General features: G+C 39.4%; 1 protein-coding gene and 1 long non-coding RNA gene across 3 annotated transcripts in view; one reads left to right on the top strand and one right to left on the bottom strand.

The window, feature by feature from the left end:
- The first annotated feature begins 200 nt into the window (after window positions 1–200).
- Window positions 201–18,151, top strand: LOC309691085. The gene is made up of 5 exons (XR_014271880.1): window positions 201–1,242; window positions 4,875–7,453; window positions 8,840–8,885; window positions 9,856–9,994; window positions 11,944–18,151. It is a non-coding gene; the product is annotated as an uncharacterized lncRNA (long non-coding RNA).
- Window positions 18,152–18,259: 108 nt separating this feature from the next.
- Window positions 18,260–27,887, bottom strand: part of slc4a3 (solute carrier family 4 member 3) — a 65,842-nt gene continuing 56,214 nt past the window's right edge. The window contains exons 19-23 of one of the 2 annotated variants that reach the window (XM_082508604.1): window positions 27,714–27,880; window positions 27,345–27,598; window positions 24,995–25,164; window positions 23,118–23,291; window positions 18,260–20,235 (exon numbers count right to left, since the gene is read on the bottom strand). In XM_082508604.1, coding sequence (XP_082364730.1) covers window positions 20,158–20,235; window positions 23,118–23,291; window positions 24,995–25,164; window positions 27,345–27,598; window positions 27,714–27,880 — 843 coding nt within the window. In that variant the 3' untranslated portion in view covers window positions 18,260–20,157. Of the gene's footprint in view, window positions 20,236–21,185; window positions 23,292–24,994; window positions 25,165–27,344; window positions 27,599–27,713; window positions 27,881–27,887 lie in introns of those variants that run through there. The other variant, XM_082508603.1, reaches the window with a different exon arrangement.

The following is a 27,887-nucleotide window of genomic DNA, read 5'->3' as shown; positions in this document are numbered from 1 at the left end:
ACCCACAGAGAACATTGCAGATAGCCATTTATTTCATAAACCTTCACTTGCGATGATGTAGGTGTGTGTGTGTGTGTGTTCCTTCTAGAGATTCATTTGCAGAATATTAATACAGTACATTTTGTTGGATTTTTATGCTTTCTTTTTCTGAAACTAATTCTAAATTCTGCATTGTCATCAGCCTCGTGTGTATAGTTTTCTATCAGTATCCTCCTAAATATCAGCCTCCTTTTCAGTTCTGTCCTTTGAATTTATCCATGACTGAGGGAAATAACCGACTCTGGAAAATGTGACCACCTTCTGTAATATTCCATTTGTCTCAGCTAAATGACTCTTTGGGAGATGGATCTTTCAGGAGCCCAGTTAAAATATCTCTCAGCGCCGTAATATCAGGTTGTTCCGCTTAAAAAATTAGACATCCCGACATTGTTCAGCCGTCGCCCATTCATTCAGAGTTGCTAAGCAGCACGTACACACAGAATATCATCGTATTGAGGAGTGGTCTTAAGAAAACATTTCCATTTCAGGAACAGTTTACCGAGCAAACAGAGTACACAGCAGGTAGACACGGTTTAGTTAACGTTGTGCGTCTTTTAAAGACGGCGCACGTGCTGTTTGGATAGCGTCTCTCATGAAACGGAGTGGAAAATGTTTTCACAGATAAACCCAGCAGAAGAATGATGATGAGAGAGGTGGGAGGTTCGGGAGACAGAAGTTGACAAAACACTTTTTCCACACATTTGTTATGTACATAACCAACACTCTTATATTTTTTTAAGGTTCTGTGACAAACTGGTATTTGTGTTAAGTTGCTTTGAAAGCTGTATGGGAGGAAATGTGATGATTTACAGACACAGACAATGAAAAGGATGTCATCACCCAAATGGTAATGGTGTAGGAAAAATTGTGTACATTAAAGACCCGTTTAGCAGTTTGCTATACTGTTATCACTTAACATTTACTTTTAAATAAATGTGACTCTTATTTTATCAGATAAATTCAAAGATTTCTAATAGTAATTGAATCCTACAAGGCACACTGTAGAGTCCCCATTTACACTTACTGACACACATATTCATTGACGATTTATTCTGTGTTGTTTTTTGCCTGTCACATGTACATCTGATGGCTTCACTGCCGGGAATATCTTCCCTACAGACAAGCCAACACACACGGATCAAACTGCTGACCCTCCAGTTAGGTCACTCAGTAGATGACCTGCTCCTAAGCCACAGCCGCATAGTAAGTGTTGTTATATACAAATATCAAATGAGCCAGTCAGATGGAAACAGCTGAATGTATTTAGTAGGGGTGCAACGATACGGTTCGATATTTTTTCGATACAAAAAAATGTTCATGCTTTTTTAATTTATCATTTATTAAAATTATAAATATATAATATTTTAACTCAAAAGGTTAATGTTGCTGAAACAACAAAGTAATAAAAAAATTAATCTATCTGATCGAGAAATCACTCATCTTTGGAAAAGAGAGTTTATTACAGAGAAATGGCTCTTTCCAAAATAAAAGCTATACTATACACCTCTTCTGGGGTATACTCTCAGCAGCATATTAAACATATCAGGTCCCCATGAGGAGAATCATGTGCTAACGGCTGTCTAAATGACTCGGGTAAAGTTTGTAGCATGCGTGCTTGTTGTTTTTGTCTGCTTCCACTTGTCTTTGCATTAGGATGATGTCGGCGTAAATGTGCAGTCATATTCGTTGCGTTCCCACTAGTGCTGTCAGCGTTAAATTTGAAATGACGTTAACGCCACAACAGGGCAAATCTCTGTTAACGAGCTACCGCGGATCGCCCCGTGCCTGGGGCTGGACGGCCAACACGTTACCGAGCTAACTGCGCTAACGCAGTAGTTCCCACCCATGTAACTGAGCATTGCGTGGCACATCCGACATACTGTTTTACTTTTGTCCATGACGTGCTTACCTTCAGGGTCATACTTCACATGAAGACCAAAATAGTTCCAAAGGCCAGATCTGAATGAGGGTGGGGGAGGTTCAATTTGCCATGTTGCAAGGAGCTTAGCTTCTGTCTTGCTAGCTTGCGCTGCGCTCAGTGGATCTGCACTCGACAGTGCAGCCTAGGCGGAGTAGTTGAACGCAGATCCACTGAGCACTCAACACAGACAGCATTGCCAGAAGAAAAGTTGATAAAATAAATTAAAAATTTTGTATTGTTCGATACATATATGTACCGAAAGCACTGTATCGAACGGTTCAATATCAATACGAGTATCGTTGCACCCCTAGTATTTAGGCATGTAGATGTGTTTAAGACCACCTGCTGAAGTTAAAATTGAGCAATGGCAAAGAAAGGTGATTTAAGTGACTTTAAATGTGGCCAGACAGGACGGTCAGAGTATTTCAGAAACTCTCTGAAAAAGAGAAAATACCAGTGAGAGGTATTTCTCTGGGTGAAATGACTTGTTGATGCCAGAAAAGTAATTTCACCCAGCTGCCTTCCTATCTCGCAGAAAAACAGCAGGAAACCACACCGGGCGGCACTTTGGTCAGCTAAGAACAGGAAACTGAGGTTACAATTCACACTGCCTAACTAAAATTGGACAACATGAGATTGGAAAAAATGTTGCCTGGTCTGAGTAGTCTCAGTTTCTTCTGCAACATTTGGATGGCAGGGCAGAATTCATGTAAACAGATCAAAACATGGATCGACTTTGCCTTTTATCAAGAGTTCAGAGTGATGTGTAATGAAGTACTAGCATCAGTTAAATCCCAGACACTACCATCTTCTGATGGCTGCTTCCAGGATAATGCACCAGAGCTCAAACTGGTTGCTTGAACATGACAATGAGTTCACTGAACTCAAGTCATCTTCACTGTAATGAGTCCAACAGAGAAACTTTGGGATGTCGTAGAACGTGTAGATTCACATCATGGATGTGCAGCTCTAAGATATTTGCTCAGATGTGCTTTAAAGTAGAGATGGACCGATCCGATATTACATATCGGTATCGGTCCGATACTGACCTAAATTACTGGATCGGATATCGGAGAAAAATAAAAAATGTAATCCGATCCATTAAATATCACGAAAGCACCTCACAAAACTTGCAACACGCCGTAACTCACCTCAGAACTTTAGCATGTCGGAGCAGTATGCATCACGTGCGGGACCTGTCGGTGGTCTGGATAGCATGTGGAGCTTCGCTAGCAACCCGGCATTTCATCTCCGACAAAGTTATCCCCGAGAGAAGTAAAGCAAGTGTGTAAGTCCATCTCTGAATGTTTGTAAATCATTCCTGCGTTAAGCTTAACAAGCGACTGCCTCTTCTTGCTGCTACTTCAATCATGAAACTGATTAATGATCAGCTGATCGGCTTTTCTGTCGCGAGTCCGTCTCTCGTTTGTTTTTGGCCCACTTTGCACCAGAAAGAGGAAACCAGCGGATAGACAACAGCAGCACATTTAAGCTTGATCAGCTGTTGTTAGAATTTATTTATTATTACTTTCTACTCCAGGATCTTTTTCTACGTAGCTGACGCTGGTAACTGTGCAGGGGCGCATCTAGCAAAGTTTAGCCAGGGGGGCCGATAGGGCATGAACAGGGAAAAGGGGGCACAAAGACATACTTTTCTTTCTTATTCTCATTTAAAATGTCTAGCTTTTAATAAATAATTATCCGAATCTTACACCCAAAGTTTTAATCTGATGTAAAATGAATAGAAGTCAATTACTGTATATAGTGACTATTAAGTCTAATATATATACCCTAGTAAGCTATAGTACTTTTTCCTTTGGGAAGGTACCATCTGTGCAGTCTGCAATTTTGTTGAAGAAAGATGTTGAATCTATTTAATTATTCTTGAAAAATAATTGATTTCTGTGCATTGTTTTTCACACTGCATCAAATTAAGGTTGATTACGTTGATTAAGCATCATGAGGTGGAGTGTGAGGGGTGGTTCCCTATTTTTTATTTATTTATTTTTGTTGTTGCTGGGAGTTGGAACCCTATTAGTTAGGTTGCTTAATATTTACGCTAAGTACTCTTTAAAATACCAGAATAGGGAGGATGGTGTAGGTTTAAGTTTATTAGATTGATCAGTATTGCTGAACTATGAAATTTTTTTTTTTTGCATATAGGTATAACAGAATAGCTTTAGTGTAGTTGTTGTTTTAAACTTGAGTATGAATTTATACAAAATGCAGCAAGATATTTAAAAAAACAGTTTTGTTGATTAAAAAACACTATATCGGATTCATATCGGTATCGGCAGATATCCAAATTTATGATATCGGTATCGGACATAAAAAAGTGGTATCGTGCCATCTCTACTTTAAAGTGAATTAGAAAATATCAGTACTAAAATGTACTTGGACAGAGTGGCTGGCAATTTCAAACAAAGAATATCTGATATACCAGCTGTTAAGTGAAACCTAGTACTTTTGCCACCATGCAGCATGCATGATGGTTGAAAAAGAAATCGCAAGACCCTTGTAATGCAAGCGGGGTGTGGTTGTCCCTCTTCATATTGTAATTCAGGCCATAAAATTGGAAATGTTCTCATCAGGGTTTCAGAGTAATTCCCTGCATTGTTTGCCACGAAGGTTCTGTTACATTACCTCAGAGGGGCTTCAAAGTCAAAGCTATTCCACACTTTGTGGCTTTAATCAAAAGCCAAACTATTTTATTACCAATAGTGTTAATATGAAGCTCAAATGTGTTTTACATACAAGCCGGTGATGACGTAGTGAAATTAGACTTTCTGTAACCTAGACACCAAAATATTTCAGTTTGATATTTCATATCTTATCTCTCAACTTACATGATCTATTTGACAGGCCAGTAGCATTTCTTTCAACTACTGGTCCGACAGTGAATGCTTTGTTCCAGGATAGAAGGCCCTGACAGACATTACTTCATACACCCAGACCAGCTAAGTTGAAGCATGTTACACAAGGAGCGACATTGACGTCACGCTGGAGCTGCAACGCAGGCCTGGAAGCCCTAACTAGCATCCTTGGGTCAGTCAAAGAAGAGGAAATATCTTTCTCATGTCATAGGCGAGAAATTTCCCATGCCCTGTCTCCAAGAGGTGCAACATACGCTCCACACATGACAGTGTGTTAAGCCACCATTACATCATGTGTGACTGTGTAATAGGCATTCATACACTTTTGCTCCAGTACTGACAATAAAATCCTACAATCCTCCTTTTTCAATTATTCTAGCAAAGCTAAACATGTTAACATCACTTTTAATGATCTTTTTATATGCTGCAAATTTTCATCAGCCAAAACATTAAAACCCTAATGTGTTGGGCCGTTTTGTGCTGCCAAAACATCTCTGAGTTCTTCAGGTCATGGACAGGACCCAAGATCTCTGGGGGTGTCGCATGGTGTCGAGCACTGGGATGCTGGCAGTTGATCCTTTGGATTTAGTGGACTCTGTTTTGGGGCATTGTTACATTCCCCAGGCAGTCCTGGGAGAAGAAGGGAGAGACTGGGGTAAGTTGCTCCAAGGGGCAAGATTAGCCATGCCTGCTAGCTGCCTCCTTCCAAGAGAAAGATGGTCACTGGCGCCATCTATGCCTTACCCTTGATCAGATTTAGAGGATTCTCTTGCAAAAATCATCCTCCAGATGCAGGTAAAGGATTTGCCATACAGCTGAATTCTCCATAGCATCTAGTAGCCTGATAACAACAGTCTACTAAGATAGTATCAAAATCAATTCTGCCAAAAATTAGGTCGTGAAAAGTTGTTCTCAAAATATCAGATGATGGCCACCATTCCACTCCTTCATTCCAAAAGTATTATTGACAAAATTACTACAATTTATTCTCATTATTGACACAATAGTTATATTTCACTTTAAATATGATTGTTATATATGCAATGAAATTCTGTTTAACTTTTGTACCACATTTATTGAATCCCACTAATCATGCATTTAACAATTTTTTGATGTATGGGGGTTTCTAGAGTCTACAGCACCACGCAGTACAGAAGACAGTTCTGTGTGCAAAAGCAACACAAAATTACCTGCCACTGTCGTTTTGATATTGTCGGTTATATGATACAACCAATATCTTTGTAAATGGACTGGAATTTATGAAGCCTTTTTCATCATTACTCAAAGCCCAAAGCAAGGTACTTCATGCTGTTAATACCGTTTTTATTGATTGCTCGCTAATGGAAGCAGTGAATGCATATTGAATTTCACAATCTTACTCAATTAACTTTTATTTGTATACAAACAACCAAAACGACAGTAGCCTCAAGACCCTTTGACACACAGGCTGGAGGATCCAGGGATCAAAGCTAACAGCCATCCTTGAATTTGGGAGAAAAGTAGATACGTTTAAGACAGTCTAAGAAGCTTGGAAAGAAAAGCGTCTGGACTTCTTTAAGTTACTTAAAGATGTTTCACCTCTCATCCAAGAAACTTTGATTTTAAGACAGGCCTCCAGTAAATGCTCTATATAAGCAAAGCCAAGTTTCTGGTTGCATCTGTGAAGATGTATGTCTTGCCAGTGCAGGGTTCTCATACTTCTTTTCCATTTAATCATCACGTGGTGTGCAGCCAGTTCTGTCTTGCTGCCTTTTGAGAACCAGCTTATATTTCAACAGGTTTGAGCACTGAACACGTTACGTAGCATTATGCTGGAAAGGTTGGGGTAATTTTATGGGAAGAAAAATAAAAAAAAACAGAGACAGTCCAGGGATGAACTTCACCTGCTTCCAAGATGCCAAGGAGAGGAAAGTCTGAAGAGTGTAGAACACTTAGTGGTATATAAAGCAGCGTTACTGTTTTACTGAAGCGTTGAGCATTGTGGCCTTCATCAGGGTCTTCATAAAAACATAATGTAGGAACCATTTTGAAATAGCAGAGGTAAACTATAAATTTGGCTCTAGATTGGGGATCTAAAGGCAGCTCTAAGCAGAGTTAAAACTAACAGATCCCAAGCATAAAGCTTGGGGTGTGTTGGAGTTGGAAATAACAAATTTCCTCTGATTGTGAGTCTCTTTCAGTTTGTGTGTGCTGACTTTGCACACACAAACCCACCCCTTAATTCCTACCCCACCCAATCTTCCACTGCTGGGAAGCTGGATAAGAATATGATTTAACACAAAGCATAAACATTTACGTTAAATATGTGTCTGTGGTGCCTGTGCGCTGGCTTCTTGACTCTTAGAGTTTTGCTAAAGTCTCTCTAGGGGGGCTCTGACTGGAACACGCCTTTGGGTAGCATGGGAACAGGCAGGCTTGGTCTGGGAAAGGGAGCAGGCTGTTCATTTCTGTTGCACAATCCAATTAGCTCCGAGTTCCACCGATAAGAAACAGCACCAGATCACTACAGAAGCTTTGTGTGAGAAGTCGTGCGTCTAATAGCTGGCTGGTAAACAATCGGCAGCATCTTCAACAGGTTCCGCTTTCACCAGGGATCTACGACAGCTGGTTAACAACAGAGGTACGTGACTGTAGAACTTTTTATCTTTATAGGTTTTGGGTTTCGTAAAATGATTTACAAGTGTTGGCTGGATGGATCGCCGCATAGGTTGTAAAACCAACTGCAATATAACAATTCGTGCATTTACATCACTGACAGTATATGTGCTTTTATAGAGGGACAAACATCACATGTGCACATAAGAGAGGAAAATACAAAGAGAAGAAAATGCTTTTCAACATTCCATGGCAACATCTGTTTTCACTTTTTCCTCCCACGAGATAAATTCATTAGTTTGTGGGAATGTCCAGGAAGCAGATGGACATCATGTCTTCATACACATCCTTTTTTCTTTCAAGGTGTATGCTTGGGATTGAGGTGAAAGTTGGAACCTTAAATGTTAAATGTATATCTACCTTTTAAATGCAGACTGACAAAATAGGAAAGGGTCTCTTTTCTTTGTCTTTGTTATTGTGCATCATAACTAGAAAATACAAGAAATGTCAAATGTGGAAACCATTATGTGCATTTCAAGGAATTAACACTCCAGTGAGGGGAGGAAGCAGAGAAAACAAAACTGGAGAAAGTGTCATTTTGTAAAGCTCAACAAGACAAATTAACAGAATAAAAACAGAATGGAGAATTTAGGTTTGTAGGGAGCTGAGGAGTGATCTGACTATCCCTACTAGCAAAAACACACATGCACAGTAGGCACATTGTTACAAAATCCCCATTTGAAAACCATCTTGCATTATTAATGTTATTTTAGCTTATCACTACTTTGTCAGCAGTCATTTCAACTGCATGAAGCAAATTGGTCCTAAAAAATAATCTCGTAAAAAACGTTGAAAAGGAAAACCCAGTCTGTTTGCACAGTTGCTGAATGGTGGGATTTATGGGACTGTGACCCCAAGGCCCTGACAGACAGCGGGGAGGAAAACAAAATGTGGGAGAAAGGAAATGGATCACTTATCAGAAGCAAACCACAACTAACAAGTGTAGATGACCCACCACCTAAAAAATGTCAAAACCACTGCAGTGTCAGGAACACTACCTGTCTTATGAGTGCTGTCAACAGCCCTTAAGCCACTGTGTGATCTTCAGAAGCTGCAAGTAAGCTACACAGGAACCGTGTAACCAAATACCCCTTCTTTCACAACTTGGACTTCCTCAGGGGACTCGATACGAGCCAGAGACAACAAGACTGTTGGTCTGTGTAAAGGTGCCTGATAACGTGAAGGAGCCAAGGTGGTCGGAGACTTTGCTGCAAAAAAAGTGAGAAGTGTCACGCTGGTGCAGATGGCTCCATCAAGGAAGTTTGAAAACACCTGCACTCTGTGCATGCTGAGGATGTAAACCAGTGGTTGTTCGGTGTATTAATGAATTCTCATAACAATCTTTTAATAGATCATGCTGACTGCTTACCTGCTGGCAATCTTCTTCATCTGCGCAGGTAAGTGTAGTCAATCACACAATCATTGCAGACCAAAAATGAGAACTTAAAAGGTATATTTGGGTTAGAGGAATCTTTTTTTTAAAAGTTTTTATAGCTAAATGTATCAAGACAGACAAAACAGCAGTTATTCACAACAGGAAAATGGGAGCGTTTCCAGGTTTTTTTTTTTTAAATGGGCCGGCAAAGGAGAACCTCGGGTGGCTGGGTTGGGGGTGGAGATGTCTCACAGGGACAAATAAAAGCATCTGGAAGTTCAATGAGTTCTAATAATGTTAATATGCTCCACAAACATGCATTAGATGTAGCTGCTTGTAGCAATGTTGGAGTCACACTGAAGGGCAAAGGGAGCTAATGGAGCTAATAATATATTTCAGTTTTACTGCATGGTCTATCAACACATATTTGGCTACAGTTTGCAAAGTGAAAGAGTAAAGGGGGCACAATTAAACTAGCAGCATTCACTGCATGCAATATTATTTATCATTATACTCCTATGGCAGTTGTACCTTTCGTTTTGTGTGATTTTCAACAAATTACACAACATCAGAAAAGATTTTCAGCTAGAATATTTCATTCATTTCATCTGCATGCATATATTTGCAAGATTCAGTGAAGACAGAATTATTTGTCATATAAAAAAGGGGTGTGAATGAAGTTTCCTTTATGGACACCACATGAACTATAAATATAATATAAATATAAATATAGAGACCCTGAAAAGCTGAAGATGGAAGATTTTTACGTTTATGTTTTCAAATTGGGGAATTACAAGATATATCCAGGCCTGATACATCTTCTAATTCACAAGAACCCTTCATTACATTTAACTGAAAGCCAATTTGAATCCAAATTATTACAAAAAAAATGAACAGGCAAACAGTAGTGTTTCTAACATTAATATGCGCTATCCTGAATTGAGTCAGCAGTGCTGACTCTCGCCTATGTTGTGCAATGTCATTTTCTTCAGGAATCACAGCAGAAGCTGTCCGTCCACCATGCAACGAGGACCTGTTTGACATCAATGTTGACAACTGCCTGTTGGATTTCAACAAAAGCATGGAGACAAGTGACTATCAGAACATGTGCCCGTGGCCTATGGTTCAAAGGTAAATGTTAGGCTCTTCTTTTCTTCTTCATTTGTTTATTTTTTAAATTTAGCTAATATAAAGTTGTCGGGTTTTTTTTCTGTGTGTTTATATAAGAGAGACAAATGAGTTATATTTAACTGGACAAGAGGCTCCCATGAGTTTCCAAGACTTGAATGAGTGGTGTGTGATTAACCAAGCATTAATGCATGAGTCTGTGCTGAGCTCAACATGAGTGAAAACACAGGAAGGCTGGATAAAGATCCAGCCTTCCTGTGTTTTCACTCATTGAACTCTGCAATGAAATACAGACACTTCTTTTTACTGCCTTTTCAGTAAAGACGTATAATAACCTTTAGTCATGGGAAAATCAGATGCTTTCCAGTCTCCTCATTACATTTGATGCCGGTCGAAGTTTTAATTACTCATATTCTAATGAAAACATGTGAGACCATTGCTCTTGGGCTCATATTTCCAGACAGCAGTTGTTTCTGGAGACTTTAGTCTTTGCCGTGCTACCTGGAGTGGATGGCAGTGGACTTTAATTATGACTGTAATAATCCATATTTTACTGTCAGCATAATTTGGGAGATGAGGTACCGTAGAGTTTAAATGGTGTGTAAGGGTGGAGTGTCCATCGTCACAAGGAGCCTTGCTTGTTGAGCAGGCTTCTGGCTGTCAGGTTCAATTGAGCCTCGGTGGAATTTTTCCACACTAAAATTTTGCAGCGACATCTGGTTGCGAGATTTATGTTTGTTTAGAGAGGCTACGGTTGCTTCTCTGCCCCGAGGACGTGACAAATTAATGCTTAAACTTGAAATGTAAGCTGCTGCCTAAACATCAGCGGGTGATTTCTCCATTTATAAAAATCTTGAAGACACTCAGGCTGTTGATGTTTTTGGCTTTGTGCGCCTATAAACAAGGCGCCTATAAGTGCAATGCAACTGTGTGACATGGATCTATGATCATGCCAGGTGAACTGAGGCAAAAAGCATGGCTTCTATTCATCTGCTGTTGTTTGTTCATGCTACATCCTACTCAGCACAGTCATGTGTTCCCATTTTTTGAACCAGTGCACCTGTACATTTCACTGGCATCAGGATATTTTAATAGTGCATTTGCAAGAAATAAACAATGTTTATATTATTTGGTATCTTATGGCTGATTTTCCCCTAATGATAAATGAAAATGTGCTGATGACCCATTTAAAATGCATTAATGGTGGGTTCTGAAAGAGGGTTGGTCTGTCCTGATGATGCCAAATAAATAATTCATGCATACCTGATCTTTTAATTTATTAATAAGTCTTTACTCAGTTATCCCATGAAATGAAGGTCTGTTTGCAGACAGTTGGGTGTGCTGTGGTCAGTAGAACACACATAACAGCTCTGTTGCCTGGCAATACTGTTAGCTAAACGGGAAACAGGAAGCTGAAATGTTAAGGCCTCAGTCACCCAGGTGGAGAGACTGATCGGTGACCCTCTGACAACCACAATGTGTATCCCTCTGCTAGTCGCTAGGTGAAAATGGTTGCAAAAATGCTACTGCACCAAAAACTTCCATGTGATTACTTTGGTCACTAGCAGATTGTTGCCATTGCCTGCCGTTTGCATGGAAGACACAGACTTGTGTGCAAATACTTACCAACTACTGAGCAGCAGTGAACCTTTTTATGAAAAGGTGGCGTGTTTTATGAAAGCTACAGGCGACTGCAGCAATCTGCAATCGTGGAAAATAACTTTTTCCCTAGTGACTTGTGGTTTCCAAGGATTCACCGAGCAGACTAAGGCCCAACTCTTAAAGCTACATGTATGAATAATGTCGAATGTGCTGACGTGGAATCTGATTCTCAGCCTACAGATTCATGCTGCACATATTTCACACACCCTAAAAATGTTACAAGTGAAATTCTTTACCGCCTGAGTAATTTTGGGTCACCTTGACTTTAGTCTCACTCTCTTTCTCTGCAGCAACTACAACAAATTGATGACATGTGTGGAAGACTGGGCTAAGAAAACTCGGTGTTGGGGTTATGGATTTTTGGTAGATGAGATTTACTTGGAGGTCCACCAGACGTACTTTTCGCTATGTGGATACGTTCGTGACCCCCCACTCTTCACTCTCATCATGTTAATAGCACCGTGTATTATTGTCACACTTTTTCTGCCTCTTCTGTGTGTTCACATCGCCCCCAGGGACACATAAATACCCAGCGAAGGAAAATTGGAATATTTTTTTAGCCAGTGTTCTGACAGTGCTAACTGTGCTTGCTACCTCTGTTGCAGAGATTCAGGAAATTCATCCTGGAAGAAGACACTTCAAGCTAATAAAGAATCATTTTACATAAATCAGAAAATACATTTTCTATTCAATGAAGTAGTGAAAACGCCTGACTACTTAAGTTTGGTTGGATAAGTATCTTGGGCTGTTCACAAAGAGTTTCATGATCCAAAAGACTGCAACGGAGAGGACAACTGTACAACTGAGACTCTTTTGGACCTAAATGTATTTATCCAAGCAGACAAATTGCAGGGGAGCTTATAAACGGGTGTCGTAAATTGAGCAACAATGACTGCAAATCCCCCAAAGGTCACGTTTGGTGGAACAAAGCAAAAATCTCACCTGTTTTAAATATTCCCCTGTCCCCTTCAGGATCCCTGTGCACCTCTGCACCATTTCCAGCGCTCTGGCTGTTTTCCGATCTCTCTCTGGAACTCCTCCTCTGATCACTTGTATGTCCTCCCTTTTGTTAAAACAACAACACTTCCAGCCTTAAATTTTATATTTCGAGAAGAATGTCAGAGAACAACATCTAGTGACTAGTGACTGACATTATCTCCAGTCACCATCATAGTGTTGGTATGTGGCTTTCATAGTGTCAGCACACAAAGCATCCACTACAGGTCAGGTCCTTTTTGACAAATGCTCTCATGAGACACCTCAGATTTTTACAAAAGACACTCTTGACCTTATGTGCTGCCTCTGCACTTGAACAGTTTTTATTTTTTTCACCAAAAATTGTATTTCTAAAATGTTTTTTCGTTTTATAAATCATCATTATGACCTGTATAGAGTGAGCCAGACTAATTACAAGTGCTGGAAGCCGTCCCGAGGTCCCACAAAGGCAGTCTTGAGGGGGACATTGGCTAAATCTACAAAGCTATGTTTTTTATGTTTGAGTTCCAAAACCACAATGCACAGAAAACAACATTTTACAGGATTTTGTCATCCAACTGTAAAATTATAGGAGATATTTTACTATTTAAAAAATAACATTGTTTTGAATATTACCCTCCATAAACAAATATGAACACAACTGGAGGAAATCTATGAAAATGTAACCATTTTATTGTTGTAGTGATTTTTCCCTGCAAAGGTCAAACACTGTATTTCTCTGTGACTTGTTTGGTAAATATACAGTACATATTTATCACATTATACAGTCTGTAAAATGAACATACACTGAGCACTTACCTAATGAATGTTCTTCACTTCCATTATTCTTCCATGTGTGGCAGAAGTAATCTGGTTTATACTGTAATCATTTTTATGTTGACAGAAATAAAAACAATACCATTTGTATTTGAAACACATAATAAATATTTATTTCAGACAAAAAAATAATGCTTTACAGTTTTTTGAAAACCTCTTTGTAGCCATAGCAAGACAGACCTGCTATTAAAGTATTCACATGACCTAAGTGTCATCTACAGATGCAAACATACTGCATTTAATTATTTTTTCATCCAATTACTACTTAAAAGGACTGTTGTGCAGAGCTCATGCAGAAAACTGTGTCAGTAAAACAATGTAAAGATCCATTAGGTGTTTTGGGGGGATTTCAATACTTGAACAATTTTATGGTTCCTTGTAATCTGCAAAGGATGCTAGCGTTCTTAATCTGACTGAGGATCAGTTGCCCAGCAAAAAAACAGAAAGCAAGTTGAATTTTTTAAGCCAAAGGGGAATTTTCTCAAGAATCGGTGGGTAAACTAGAGACTGTTCAGATCCAGGAGTGCCAATTGGTGATATTATGTCTAATAAGACTCTAGCATCATTTATGCACAAGGTGTTTTTTGGTATTTGTTACCTGATGCACCCGGTTAATTAAATAAGTGCCACTTCAAACTCCTTGTTCCCCAACATGCAGGTAAAGTTACCAAGTAGTGCCTAACTCTAATAAGCAGATTTAAGCGAAATTTGCTAATGCGGGTCTCTAAAACGGGACCATTAATTGTCAGCAGGTAATCTTGCCACCAAAAACACACCTTGTGCATAACAGGGAGTCCCAATTAACTGCTGACCCCGCTGATCATGAGACTCGCTAGCTGTTGTGTGTTGTAGAGTTCTTTGGTCTGGCTCTTATTAAAACCTTGCTAAATGCAGCTTACACCGTGCTGGGAGAAACGTATAGTCGTTTTGTCTTTCGTGGATCAGTCACACTAGAGTAAAAACAGTCCTTATGATTAAAAAAAAAAACTGGTGGTTGATGTGATTTCATGGAACTTTGTTGCTGTCAAAGACCAAGTGCAACTACTGGTGTCGACCAACTGGTCACCCAGAGGTTGAGTGGGTGACGCCCTCAACCTCTGGGCGACCACTTTCAACTGGAAGGCAGTTGCACAGGTTGCCAAGTGGAGACAACTTATTCGTGGTGGGAATGGGACTCACTGTAATCACTCTCAGACTGGCAAAGGTTTTCAAATAATCATTGCGTATTTTGTAAGCACAGAAAGAGTCGGTCTGTGCAGATGAGTGCAACTCGACTGTGACAACTCCTTGCAATACGGGACTCGACTCAAGTGGTTGCCGGCTGCTTGTATCCCGATTACATTCCTCTATTAAAAACAAGGCTGCAGAGTGCTTGCGTCATTTTGCACAGGTAAAACCACATCCTACTCACTCTGTCTTAGTGCTCTTTTATCACCGTCTGGACTCAGTAAATTTGCTTTGAAGAGTACAACTGACTGTGAGTGGTTTCCAGACCTGGTTCATTTAGTTTTCCCTAGTGTGACTTCAGCATAAACAAATAGCATAATCTTAAAAATCATAGGTGTTTCTCACTGAACTGAACTGAACGTATTATTATTCTATGAATAAAAAAATACTATCCACAAAAAGGAAGATTAAAAAAGGATAATACTGGAGATAGTATTTAATTTACAGCAGGAGATGAGGAAAATCTGATACCAAAGACAGAAGAAAAAAAATTAGTGGCATTCCTTCAGCATCCACCATATTTCTGTTGCTCTTAAGAAAATATCAGTATTACTGCATTTCCTTGTAGCAGTTAATCTCGTTTCACATGTATCTGATTTATCGTTATATATAGTCAAACAGAGTACACTATTCAATATGCTAAAGACCCAAGCTTGTCAGATGTCTTCACTCAAGCTGATGACAGTGGATTAGTCTTGGTTCAAAAATAACAGAGCTAAGTCTTAGAATTGGGTGGGTGGCCTGGCCTGCTACCACTGAGGCATAAGGTGACGAAATGAGGTGACGTGAGAACGTTGACATGACAGAATTTTCTTTAAGGGTCAGAAAGACCAGAACGATTTTTCTTTACATCTCGTGTGTTCTGACATCCAACACCAGACAGGACCAAGAGGCAGCGCCACACCTTTTCTTATCTTAATAATACCCACAATTCCACTTTTTCTCTTGTGTAAATACTGAAAGGATGTTTTGGTAAGTTTGCTGGTTCTTTTTAGGCTGTGGGCTCCACAGACACAGCAGCTCGTGTCACACACACACACTTGTATCGGGCATACACCTCAGAGCCTCTTTCACCATCACAGGTCGAATCAGCACAGCATTGTTGACAAACAACAACTTTGGCTAAAAAATGAACTATCAAAGCTTTCACTGCATATTTAGTTATTAATGGCACCAACAAGGCATTTTACTTTAAAAAATAAAATCTTTACCCCCCTTTTGATTCTCATGTTCTCAGCCACTCACAGCTGGCTGTACAGCATCTACTCTTAGTCTCTCATAGTAATGCACTTAGTGCTCTGTGTACAACTAACATTAGTGTGTGCTTTTTAGGTATGGAAGTTAAATATTGACAAAACTATTAGACATAGAACAAATGTAAGCTTTCAACAAACTATTAAACAATGTTAGTCTGCCTGAAAAGATTTATAAATGCTTTTCATTTTCTAAATAAAACTATACACTTACTGGTCACTTCATTAGGTACACCTTGCTATTAACAGGTTGGACCCAATTTTGCCTTCAGAGCTGGCCTAATCTTTCATTGCACAGATTCAATTAGGTGGTGGAAACATTCCTCTGAGATTTTTGGTTCAGACTGACATGATAGCATAGCTTTGCACAGTTACTGCAGATTTGTTGGCTGCACATCTACCATCTCCCATTGCACTGCATCCCAAAGGTGCTCAATTAGAGTGATAGCTGAACTCTAGTTTAAGATCACTTGAGCTTTGTGACATGGTGTGTTAGCCTGCTAGAAGAAGCCAGCGGAAGATTGGGACATTGGAGTTATAAAGAAATGGACATAGGAAGCAATAATTCTTTGGTTGGCCGTGGTGTTTAAAAATGGTCATTACACATTGTTTTTGCCACAATACCATCCAAATGCTGCTTGCTAAATTTCTTTTCAGTATTCATTATTTCAAATGAACTGTCGTCCTTGTAAATGAGATGAATACAAACTGAAAAAATTGTCTGTAAGGCAGAAAATATGAGGGATGCTTGCTTACTCAGGGCAATCTAGAGTTTACACTTTTTAAATTTATACAATATTAGAATAATTCTAGGTTACAAAAAATACATAAATGTCACACACAAAAAAAAAAGAGTTAAAAAAAAACCCCCCAAAACATCAACAACAAAAATAGTTTTTTCATTTTTTTTGCAAAATTATTTGGCAGTGCGCTTTCTAACATGGTGACCACTCATAGTTGTGTCATTAGTGAACTTCCATAAATCAAGTTCCTGCCCCTAAAAACACACTCAGTCAGAGGCAAACATTCAATAATGTCACGAATACGGATAGGGGTGGGTATAATGAAGAAATACCTCACTGTCTCTGCCCTCAGTTTGCCATTCCAGTCTCTGTAAACTCCTGAAACATAAACACATGGTTGAAAAGGTCCATTAATAACGCAGCCCATTTTAAATGAAACTGCTACAGAGTGCTAATTCAAAGCACATTGTGTTACTCATTAACTCGGGGAGCTGCAGAATTAAATACAGACTGCAGCAGGTGTACGCTTCACATCAAAGTGGAGCTTCAAGTGCAGGCCTACAGAGAACAATCTAGGGGGGAAAGAGAGATTCATTTACCGTTAAACTTCTATGTCACTTCACTGGAGTAAACACATAATTCTACGCACTTGACCTCTTTTTCCTACATTGTACAACATAAAAGCCAGGACTGTAAGCCATAGTTTTTTACATAGCAAGCGCCGGATTGCCTTGACCGCTTTATTTACACAAAGAGGCAACAAACTAAAGGCTGGGGAGCAATATTTACAGATCAAAGGTCAGTTTCCCCTGAGACTGAATCTTTGCATGGCTCATAATATAGGGCATGGTTATGTGAAATAAGATGAACAACAGTACATTGCTGACCATTTAAAGTATGTTTATAGTGGGGTTTTGGCCTTGTTTGCCAGTAATTTATAGAAACCTCTTCAGCTGCCAAGCAGTCTCTCTCTCTCCTAACTTACTATGCACTGTTTTCTTTTAAAAGGTTCATAGACTAAATGTTAGCAGTACATACATTTTGGTAGTAACAGTGCAAAGAAACAGACTTTCATGTTGAATTAACCTTTTTGCCAAGCATCCCCCAGAGTGAGGAATTTGGGTTTGGGTTCAATCATCTCTGCTGTTCTTTTCCACTTTCACTGAATGTGATCAAAGAGTGTGCCATCAAGATATTGTAAGAAAAAACAGCAGACAATTGCTGACTTTCTGCAGATATCCACCCAGTTAGAATCCCCAGGACTCAGCTGACGCTTCCCGAGTGTGTCAGTGATGAAAGCAAGGGAGCCACCGAATGCAAACATGGAAAAAGACCAGAACCCAATGTGCTCACTTTTTTTGTTGTATTCAACAACTCCCGTCTATTTTAAATCAATACGAATAAACTTTATAATCCTAATGTTTGGTGAACCAGACAGTGAATATCCTCAAAACATCTAAATGTGAAGCTTCTTCTTTCAGTTCCTAAGCTTTTAATTGCTGACCGTAAATGGACCATTGAGCCAAATATAGTAAAATCACACCAATTTCCAACACTAATTAATGAATTAGTTTGATCTTTTTGTTGTTTTATGTACAGCAGCTGTTATGTGTTTCTGTGTAGCATGAAATAAGAAAGGTTTCTGAAAATGTGCATGTGTCAAAACTACACTTTATTAGGTACACCTTAGGTAGTACCAGGTTGGACCCCCTTTTGAGATCTGGCGGAGGGATTTTGAGGTTTTTGGTCTTCTGCTGTTGTAGCTCATCCGATTCAAGGTTCAATATGCTGTTCATTCCAAGATGTTCTTCTGCATACCTTGGCTGCAATGAGCAGTTAATTTAGCTACTGCTGCCTTCCTATCAGCTCAAAGCAGAATCTCCTCTGACCTCTGGCATCAGCTATGCATTTTCACCCAGAAAGAGAACAGAATGGTCTTTTTCAGACCATTCTGTGTAAACCCTTGAGATGGTTTTGTGGGAAAATCCTAGCAAATCAGCAGTTTCGGAAATACTCGGACCAGACTGCCTATCACCGACTACCATGTCACATTTAAAGTCACTTAAAAACACCTTTCTTCCCAAATGTGATGCTTGGACAAATTTCAAGAAGTCATCTTGACCTGTCTATATGCATACATACATTACTGCAGTTGCTGCAGTACGATTGACTGATTAGATTTGCGATAACAAAGAGATGAACAGGTGTACCTATTGAAGCAGCAGGTGTCCGTTGCAATATAGGATAACTCTAAAAATAGATGGTAAATTACAATCCCAAGCTCACAGTCAGTCTGTGCAATGCAACCTTCATGCATCCTGCAAATGTTTAAATGCTCCCCAACATTTTCAGTACTATCGTGTCTGTGTTAGCCAAGTGCATTATTCATGACATCTCTTAAAAAATATACCAAATTTAGCAAAAAACTGACAGATACTTCAAATAAAGACACATTTTTCTGTTTTTAACGTGTCACTCTACACAATGTTCTTTATATTTTACACTAACTCTAACAGTAGCTTAAGCTATCCGAAATCTAAATACCACTAAGAACATGGTATAGCGTTAAGTCCAAAAGGTCACAAAATAAATAGATACAACAAAGTAGAAAAATAGGTTTAGACCATGTTAGCTATTTACTTATACATCCAAGGTCATAATAATGGGATCAGTGGAGGGCATTAATCACCTTAAAAAAAGTACAGTGGCAGCCCATGAAGAGGCACAGTCTCTAGGGGATTTTGGATTCACGGGAGACTACATTTAGAGATGAGGACTTGTGCCAGGGAGCTGGGTTGGCAGAGAAACGTGACCTTTTTTTCCTACAAGTCTGTACAGAAAGGAAAAGGACTGACTTAACTCCTTGTTTGCACACCATTGCAACCTATAGACAAAGGCAGTAATACAAAGGAAAAAGGCAGTTTAACAACAGAGGCAGTAAAACCAATTGAAGGCTTTACATTTAGAGAAAGTTCATCTGAAAACATTATTAAGTTTGATTGAAATCCTCTCCTCATTAAAGAAAATCTTTCTTTTCTCACAGATCAGTCCCAAAATAAGCCTGAATTAATCAAGCCTGCTGCAGTCCTAAAGGTCCCCACTATCATTGCACTTATGCCCAGAACCTGCAGACTAATTAAAGGGAGACATCAGGTAAAAAGAGTTCATATAAGTTATGTATGCTGCTAGATTTGGTATAGTCCACTTCAGGTATGCATTCAGAGCTATTTCTGTCAGGGTTAAGACATCGACACCACCACAAAGATCTAACATTAGATGTGCTTTTTAAAAAATGGATTAAATAAAGGTAAAAAGTGCTTATCCAGCTATAGATTCTGTATATTTTACAAACACCATTGCAGAAGCTCCTCTTGCTATCCAGAGACAATGAGGTTTCCAAGATTTGCTTCCTCCGATCGGTCAGACCTGCAGGGTGTAGGTGATCCTTTTAGCTGGTTCCAGCTTAAATTTATACAAGCATGTGGATCTCATTGTACTCATCTCGTCCATCTTCATCAAAGTTGGGCGAATCTTCATCACAATCCAGCTGCAAAGGGTTGAAATACCTTATTATTTTCATTTAATGTTCATTCTGGACAAATTAAGCATAGTTTAGCGCTGCCAATTAAAACAATGCTGTGGAATAAACTAGCACACTGACACCATCATTGTTTATTCATAATTTAAATACAGCAATGCATGCATTTTGACTGAGCAGTACTCTGTTAATTATACACAGCAATTAGTGCCTCTAAGATCAATGCCTGAAAAAAAATAGGCTGCTTTTCGCAAGCTAAGGCTTTAGCACAGAGCCCAAGAGACCAGCCGGCAACCATCTGCCAGTCATGTATTCCCTGACCACTTGGCAAGTGGTTGCTGAAGGTTGATGGCATTTGCTGCCGCTAGGTACTCTGCTAGCAATGGTGAAATTAGGAAAAGCGTGACACAAACTGTTTTCTGGAAACAGAAAACATTAACCTTTAAAATAAAAGCTGCATCTTTTGATAATTGTTGGCTGCGGTGGCGAGGCACAACTTTTAATCTGAAGGTTTCTGGTTTGCGTATAACTTTTTCAAGGTTTACCACTGCTCAGCTATTATTGACTTTTTAGCGAATTTAAATAGCAACGGGCAGCAACTTAACCTAAATTAAACACAAAGACAGAAACAGATGGAAAAAGCTAGCCTGACTGTTTAAAAGTCACCAAATCTTGAAGAAGCAGACTACAGTAATGTCTATCTAATTTTCTGTGTTAATCTGCATTAGCCAATTTAGCATCACAGGTGCAGGCTTTCAAATTATGTTTAACATATAGACAAAAGTAAGACATTTTTTAAAACGTCTGCTTTTATTTTTATTTTATTCTTTTTCTTTATATACAGTTTAGAACTGAGTTATAGGTCGTTATTGGAAAATGTGGTAACAAGAAGAACATTCGTGAAACAATTGCAATCCCCAGTTCAAAAAAAACAAAAAAGACATTGGAATGCTGTAATTTTAACTACATAGAAAACGCAATGATCTGCAAATCTCAAACCCATATTTTGTGAACTATAGAACACAGAAAAAATACAAATGTTTAAATTGAGAAAAAAATGACCATTTCAAGGTCATACGGTCATTTTGAGTTTGATGGCAGCAATATATCTCGAGAAAGTTGGGACAGGTACATGTTTACCACTTTGTAGCGTCTCATCGTCTTTTTACATCAGTCTGTAAATGAACTCAGGAGAGCAGATGCTGGACTTTTGGGAAAGGAATGTTGTCTCATTCTTGTCTGATAGAGGATTCTAGCTGCTTAACAGTCCTGGGCCTGCTTTGTTGTATTTTCCATCATGTCCCAAATGTTTCAGAAAGGTCTTGTAAAGGTATGAAGTATGCACTTTAGCATTGTCTTGCTGAAATAAGCAAGGCCTTCTCAAAAAGACATTGTCTGGATGGTAGTGTAGTTGCTCTAAAAGTTGTATATACCCTATGGTGACTTTCCAGATGTGCAAACTAAGGCACTCATACATCCCCCTAGAATCGGAAATGCAGGCTTTTGAACCAATAACCAGCCAGAGGTTCCCTCTCCACTTTAGTTCAGAGGATGCAGCGTCTATGTTGTCCAAAAAGAATTTCAAATCTTGATTCGTCTGACCACAGAACAGTTTCCCACTTTGCCTCAGTCCATTTTAAATGAGCCTTGGCCCAGAGAAGCGTGTTTCTGGATCATGTTTGCATATGGCTTCACAATTTTACACTGAGGAATATTATTCTGAGAGTGTTCCACAATTCCCTTTTATTCAGTCATGTAACCGACCAGTTGCCAGTTAACCTAATTACTTGCAAAATGTTCCTCCAGCTGTTTCTTTTTAGTGCCACTTACTTTCCCAGTTTTTTGTTGCCTTTGTCCCATCGTTTTTGAGATGTGTCAGATTCAGACTGAGCTAGTATTTTTCTGGAAGCAAGAAAATGCAGCAACACAGGAAAATGTAAACCTTTGATATGTTTTTTTATATTCCCATGTGAAGAAAATATGGATTTATTTATGAGATCTGCAGATCGCTGCATTCTGTTTTTATTAACATTTTACAAACTGTTTCCACTTTTTTGGGATTTAGGTTATATTTATGGAATTATTGTAGAAAATCATTGATGGTATGTGTCAATCTTGACTAGCAAAGGTCCAAATCATGTACTTAGTAGTTTTCTTTTTTTAATTTGCATTTCCCATACATGGATCATTAGAAGTTTTTCTAGGAATGACTTTCCCTCAGGTTCACATTATTTCATCCACTAATGTGAACATGAGACAAACCAGAGCTACAAGGCCATTTTTCCCCTTTGACTTTCTTTGGTTTACCAATTGTCTATAGTGCAGAAAAGCAAAGCAAAGAATGTGAAACAGGAACATTTATTATGGAGTTCATACAAGGGTGAAGGTTCGAGGGAGTGGAGGATTTGACGTCAAGGAGGTTCAGCTTTGGCAATTTTCAACTTTTGCCAGTCCTTTAGGTGGTTTGGGGCAATTCTGCAGCGCAGAGAGTTCATGAGAACACATGAACGGTGGTCATGTTAAGAATAAGCTTATTTTCTTGCTCTTAAAAAGTTGACATTTAGGAAATGGAAGGTTTTAATTTGACAGTGATGACATGTATGGGTTTAGGTGGATCTGTCCAAGAAAACATGAAACCCAAAAGCAAAAAGCAATATCTGCGTATGTCTTGAAATGATTTGGATGAAATGATCACAGGGGCAAAAATAATCATCAGAACTGTCAGGGGTCAAATTTGTTTCAAGCCCTGCAAGTCAGTATTAGACCGATATAAAAACATGCAAACGTCCGCTGAATTTTAAATTTGCCGTATACAGTAAGTATCTCGAGGCTATGTGGGATTGGATGATTGTGGCAAACATTCTCGGAAAGACTCTGCTACCTAAACTTACCGCCTGGAGCTCACGCTCCTCGAAGATCCTGGAGAGGATGAGGCGTCGCAGCGGCACCGTCATGATGAGGACGAAGGGGAACGCCAGGGAGGCCGCAGTAGACTTCACTACCCACAGAGCCACGATGCATGCCAGCTGGGTGATGGTAAACATGTTCATGCGCCATGTCTTCACCTGAAGAAACACACACATGGTCAGAGGGTTAGAAACCAGGAAATTACAGCACAGACAGATATATCCAGAGATGCACAAATCACATTTTTGGCTCCATCTAGTGGAAAATTCTGCATCTAATCTTTTTTTAAACATGCATGAGGGTTAGATTTTCTGTCTCTCTTTTTTTAAGAAATTCACCAGGGAAAATTTTGAATTACAAAGATTGGATTTTAAGACATGGGAATGGTTGTAATTTATTTACAGTCTCATAGGCTTTATTGCAAGTTATCACGATAAGCAGCTGCAAAGTTGCTCTGGCTGTGAATGGGAGACATGTTAGCAGGGAGTGTTCCCTACATAACAAGATCTAAGCTTTTCTACGTGAGCTATTAGGTTGGAAACTGTGCTGTTAAAAAAAAATAATAGAGAGAGCAAGCATCTGCGCACTTGAGGACGTGCTGTTTAAGTTTCTGGTAAGACATGAAATACAATCCTACTATGTAGTCCCATGGAGAGTGTGTGTTTTCACGCACTGCTGCTGTGTGTACATCAAGATCCCACTACATCCCAGTTATAACTGTTTTTTTAACATCTAGGTAATCTGCTGCACATGTAAACACAGCAACTTTAGAAAAAGAGGTTATGTTTTTGAGTTGAAGGTGTTAAGTTGGTTTGATGGTGTTAAGATTAGCTGACCTGACAATATCGGAGCTTTGCTATTTTCCAGATATATCACATGTTGATGTACGAGTTATTTTTTTATTACACAAAGTATTCTGTGACCATGGCAGAGAGATAACCCGTCTCTATAAAGATGCAGGCTACTGTCACATTGCCTGTGCTGTTTGACCGCTTAACAAAAGTAATGAAACTCATAAAGACAGCCTGGCTGTGTGCGCCTTAATTTATTTCAAATTTCAGCAACAATATATTGGGCAAAGGATGTTGAAGACGGAGCTTCATCCAGAGGTTCATGGATGTAGTGAAGGAGGACATGCAGAGGGTTGGTGTGACAGAGGAGGATGTGTCTTCTTATAGAAGACTCTCTCGAGTATTGCAGGATCTTTACCTTTTAATATAAAGCATTTTGAGGCAATGCTATAGCCAGCTGATGCAATATAAATACTGAATGATTTACGGGAGGCAAAATTTACAAGGTTTTAGAATACAGCACAACACGACATGAAGTAACGCTAAAAGACTAAAATTAGAATCTAGTTTTTATTTTTATCTTTTCTGATTTTTTTTGCTTTAATATTTGAATTAGATGTTTTAAATTACAGATGTAAATGGTTTGACACCAGTAATACAAAGAGTAGATAAAACTATGCTATAGTCTGACAGCTGCAGGTGAAATAAGAGGAATGGATGTATTAGTAACCAGATGGCCAGAAAATGAACTGTGCTTTTCCCTAAACTGTTGAGGTTACTCTCAGATTTGGGTCCAAACTCCAGGAAAAAACTCTTTCGAAACCAGGACTTTAAACCAGAAATCTGGTGTGCATGGTTTTCATTGGGATTTGTCATTATCCACTGTGACGTTGTAGTATGTCTCTGACTCTCAGCATCTAAGCCTCTCTGTTTTTCTTTTGATTTAACTCAAACGCTGAGGACGGACGTCATTTTGGTCCCGCAGTTGCTGCTCTGCTGGCTTTGGTTTCTCCATGTTACCGCTCATAATAGAGCAGAGGGCATGTAAACACTGCTATTGCGTGTGCTACCTTGGTGACGTAGATGTGGTCCGGGTGGTGCTTGGCAGGCGTGACCATAAGCGTTATGCGTTCGTACAGCTGGATGCCCGTCAGAGAGGTGACCCCCATGTACAGGAAGATCCCGAAGAGCACAGCCAGAGGGATGAGGCGGAGAATATCTGTCATCACTATGGACATACCTGATGGGCAAACAGGGATTTAAAGGGGGACTTTTAACATGATTTTACTGCATGCGTGCACAATAACTGGCAACTGTGGAGAAAATTATTCATTCAACAAGGGAACGGGAACGGCCCTTAAAAACAAACACGCTGTCGTGCCTTTTATTAGAAACACACTCCCTCTTCAGATGCCTTGGTTAAGATACTCTGAGGGCTAATCCAAACAGTCTTCTTCCTAATCCAAACAGCATTTCACTCAAACAAAAGCTCAACAATCATGATGACTCACCACGCCTGCATACCCAAACTGGATCAAACTAGACTTAAGATTGCTTCGGGAACCCTACCTTAATTGAAACAAGACTTTCAGTCGGCAAAACGCAATGAGTCAGTGGATGAAAAACAATGCTGCAATGTCAGGCAGTGCATTTTCACTTTCACAAAATTTTCTTCTTGTAGAACGACTGTCTCGGCTCATTTTGAAGACAAACAGAATGAAAAATCATTTTAAGCTGTTGTTGGGCTGAGTCAACCTTCATGAATGTCTAGACATGCAGGAGCTACAGAGCTGCCACTCTTCCAGCTCGCGTTTATTTACCTAGAAATAGCCACTGGTTCAGATTCGTGTTTTATTCCATCTTGAATATTGATCTGGTGTAAATTCTGATCCTTACACTTTCCTTACATAGAATGATAAGAAGTGTAATTCTGCCAGCCGATTACATTGTCTCCCCTTTTCAATTAATTTTAACTAAATTAAATAGGTTAATTTCTGCGTTAATGTTGGCAAACTCTTAAAAAACAACAGGCTTTATATGTTTTTCTGTAATTGGACAAAATAATTGCGTTTATTTTGACTTTGGAATTAATGTTGCTATACTTACTATGGCAGCAGCCACACAGGGTATATGCAATCATGTGAAAATGTCCATTTTCACAGACTCTGTGCAAACCCCTGAAAGACCAAGTGCACCCCATTCAGTATCTTGTAGAGCCATCTTAACATTAAGTAACTTGAGGTAATCTTTTTCTGTCTGACTTAAGAAGAACTTTAGGGTTGATTAGGTATAGCAGGTCAACTATTTGAGGATTAATTTATGCACAGTTCTCCTTCCTTAATCTTTTCCTTTTCCTTTTGTTGATTTACTGCTATAATTTGGATCATTGTTCTGTTGCAAGACCCAATTTCAGCCAACCTTTAGTTTGGCTTTTGCCACAAGTGGCACAGTGCATTATTACCAAACATTATGACTCCACTCATATGTCCAAAGCACATTGTTCCAGAAGTCCTGTGGTTTGTTCAGATGCAAACTTTGCAAAGCTAAGTACACTATGTTCTTTCTTTTTACAGAGAAGAGGCTTTCTCCTAGCAACCCTTTCCAAACAAGCAATACTTGTTCAGTTTTTCTGATGTTGTCATGCACTTTAATATTTACCATGCGAATTGAGACCTGTAGAATCTGAGCTTTTGGGTTTTCTAACAGTGTCTCTGCGCACTGAAAAATCTGAGATCTGGCTGAATATGCTGGTCCGTCCACTCCTGGGGAAAATGTGGCATTGTAGTAACACATCCGAATGCTCCAGACCAGAAAACTACGAATACTGCTTTTATAGAAGTGTCCAAACTTGCTAAAGATCAGTTAGTCAAGTGCATTTGATTAGCAGCATCTGGCTACTACTTATCCTCTTAACTCCTCCGAAAGAAGTAATGGTTTAATTTGTTTTTCACAGGACTGCACAGATTCCTTAAAAAACGTTCTTTTCATTTGACTCGGCCACTGGCTTCACTTTCAGACTTTGAGGCTCCATTCTTGTGTTAAAGCACCTTAAAACTGCATTCCTTTTAATGGCCTGCAGTGGGGAGAAAATACCCCAACTCCTCAGCAATTAGGACCTTTTCCTAATGAGTTTATGGACTTAATTGAATATTTGAAATCTTACATAACAGAGCATGATACACATTTTTTTTTTTTTTTTTAAAAGAAATCGCAGTCAAAGTGCTGTAGACGTTCTAAACAACCATCTGTTTAGAAAGTCTGCAAATAAATATACATAAATGCAATGTATGTATATCTAAAACAACAGGCTTGATGTCAGGCCTTTCTAACTACAGTTGCTAAGCTATGATCAAAAAAGGAAGGGGGTGTGCTGCATAATCATTTGGTACTCCCCACTCCCATCCTTGCCTCTCCTCTTACCAACAAGCACAGCCACAAGAAGTCCGGTGAGCCTCTGCTCTTTCACCTCCTGGATCATGGGCTTTTCTCCAGGAGCCGTGGCCTTGCTCATCACTGTGAGCGCGTTAACATGAGTGACAGAGCGCACAGTGGCTGCCGTGAGCCACGGCAAGCCAAAAAGGGGGCAGAGGGCACCCAGGATGACAATGAGCAGGAGATCCAGATGGAAGCCGGAGCCTTTAACCAGCCGACGCTCCTTCTTACTGACTATCAACCTAAGATGTTGGAGGAACAAGACGAAAACAATAAAATGTTTATTTTAGTGAACATATTTCATGCACATGTACAGAATTCTTTGCAACTGTATATAATCATGGCGTGCGAACGTACGAAGTAATTTGAGTTTCCATGAAAATAAGAATGAACACAAGCAGGGCAGGAACAACAGACGCCCCCATCATCCAAGTGGGGAAGGGCTTCTTGTCACCAAAGGGGCTGATAAACCAACCTCTCTTATCAGGAGACGTGACAGAAAAACCTGATGGCACATTGAGTTTCTAAAAG

Source organism: Aulonocara stuartgranti (assembly GCF_965226115.1).
Source record: "Aulonocara stuartgranti genome assembly, chromosome: 16".
Classification (NCBI taxonomy): domain Eukaryota; kingdom Metazoa; phylum Chordata; class Actinopteri; order Cichliformes; family Cichlidae; genus Aulonocara; species Aulonocara stuartgranti.
Note: the sequence above shows the minus strand (reverse complement) of the source record. Positions and strands in the feature narration are given on the sequence as shown.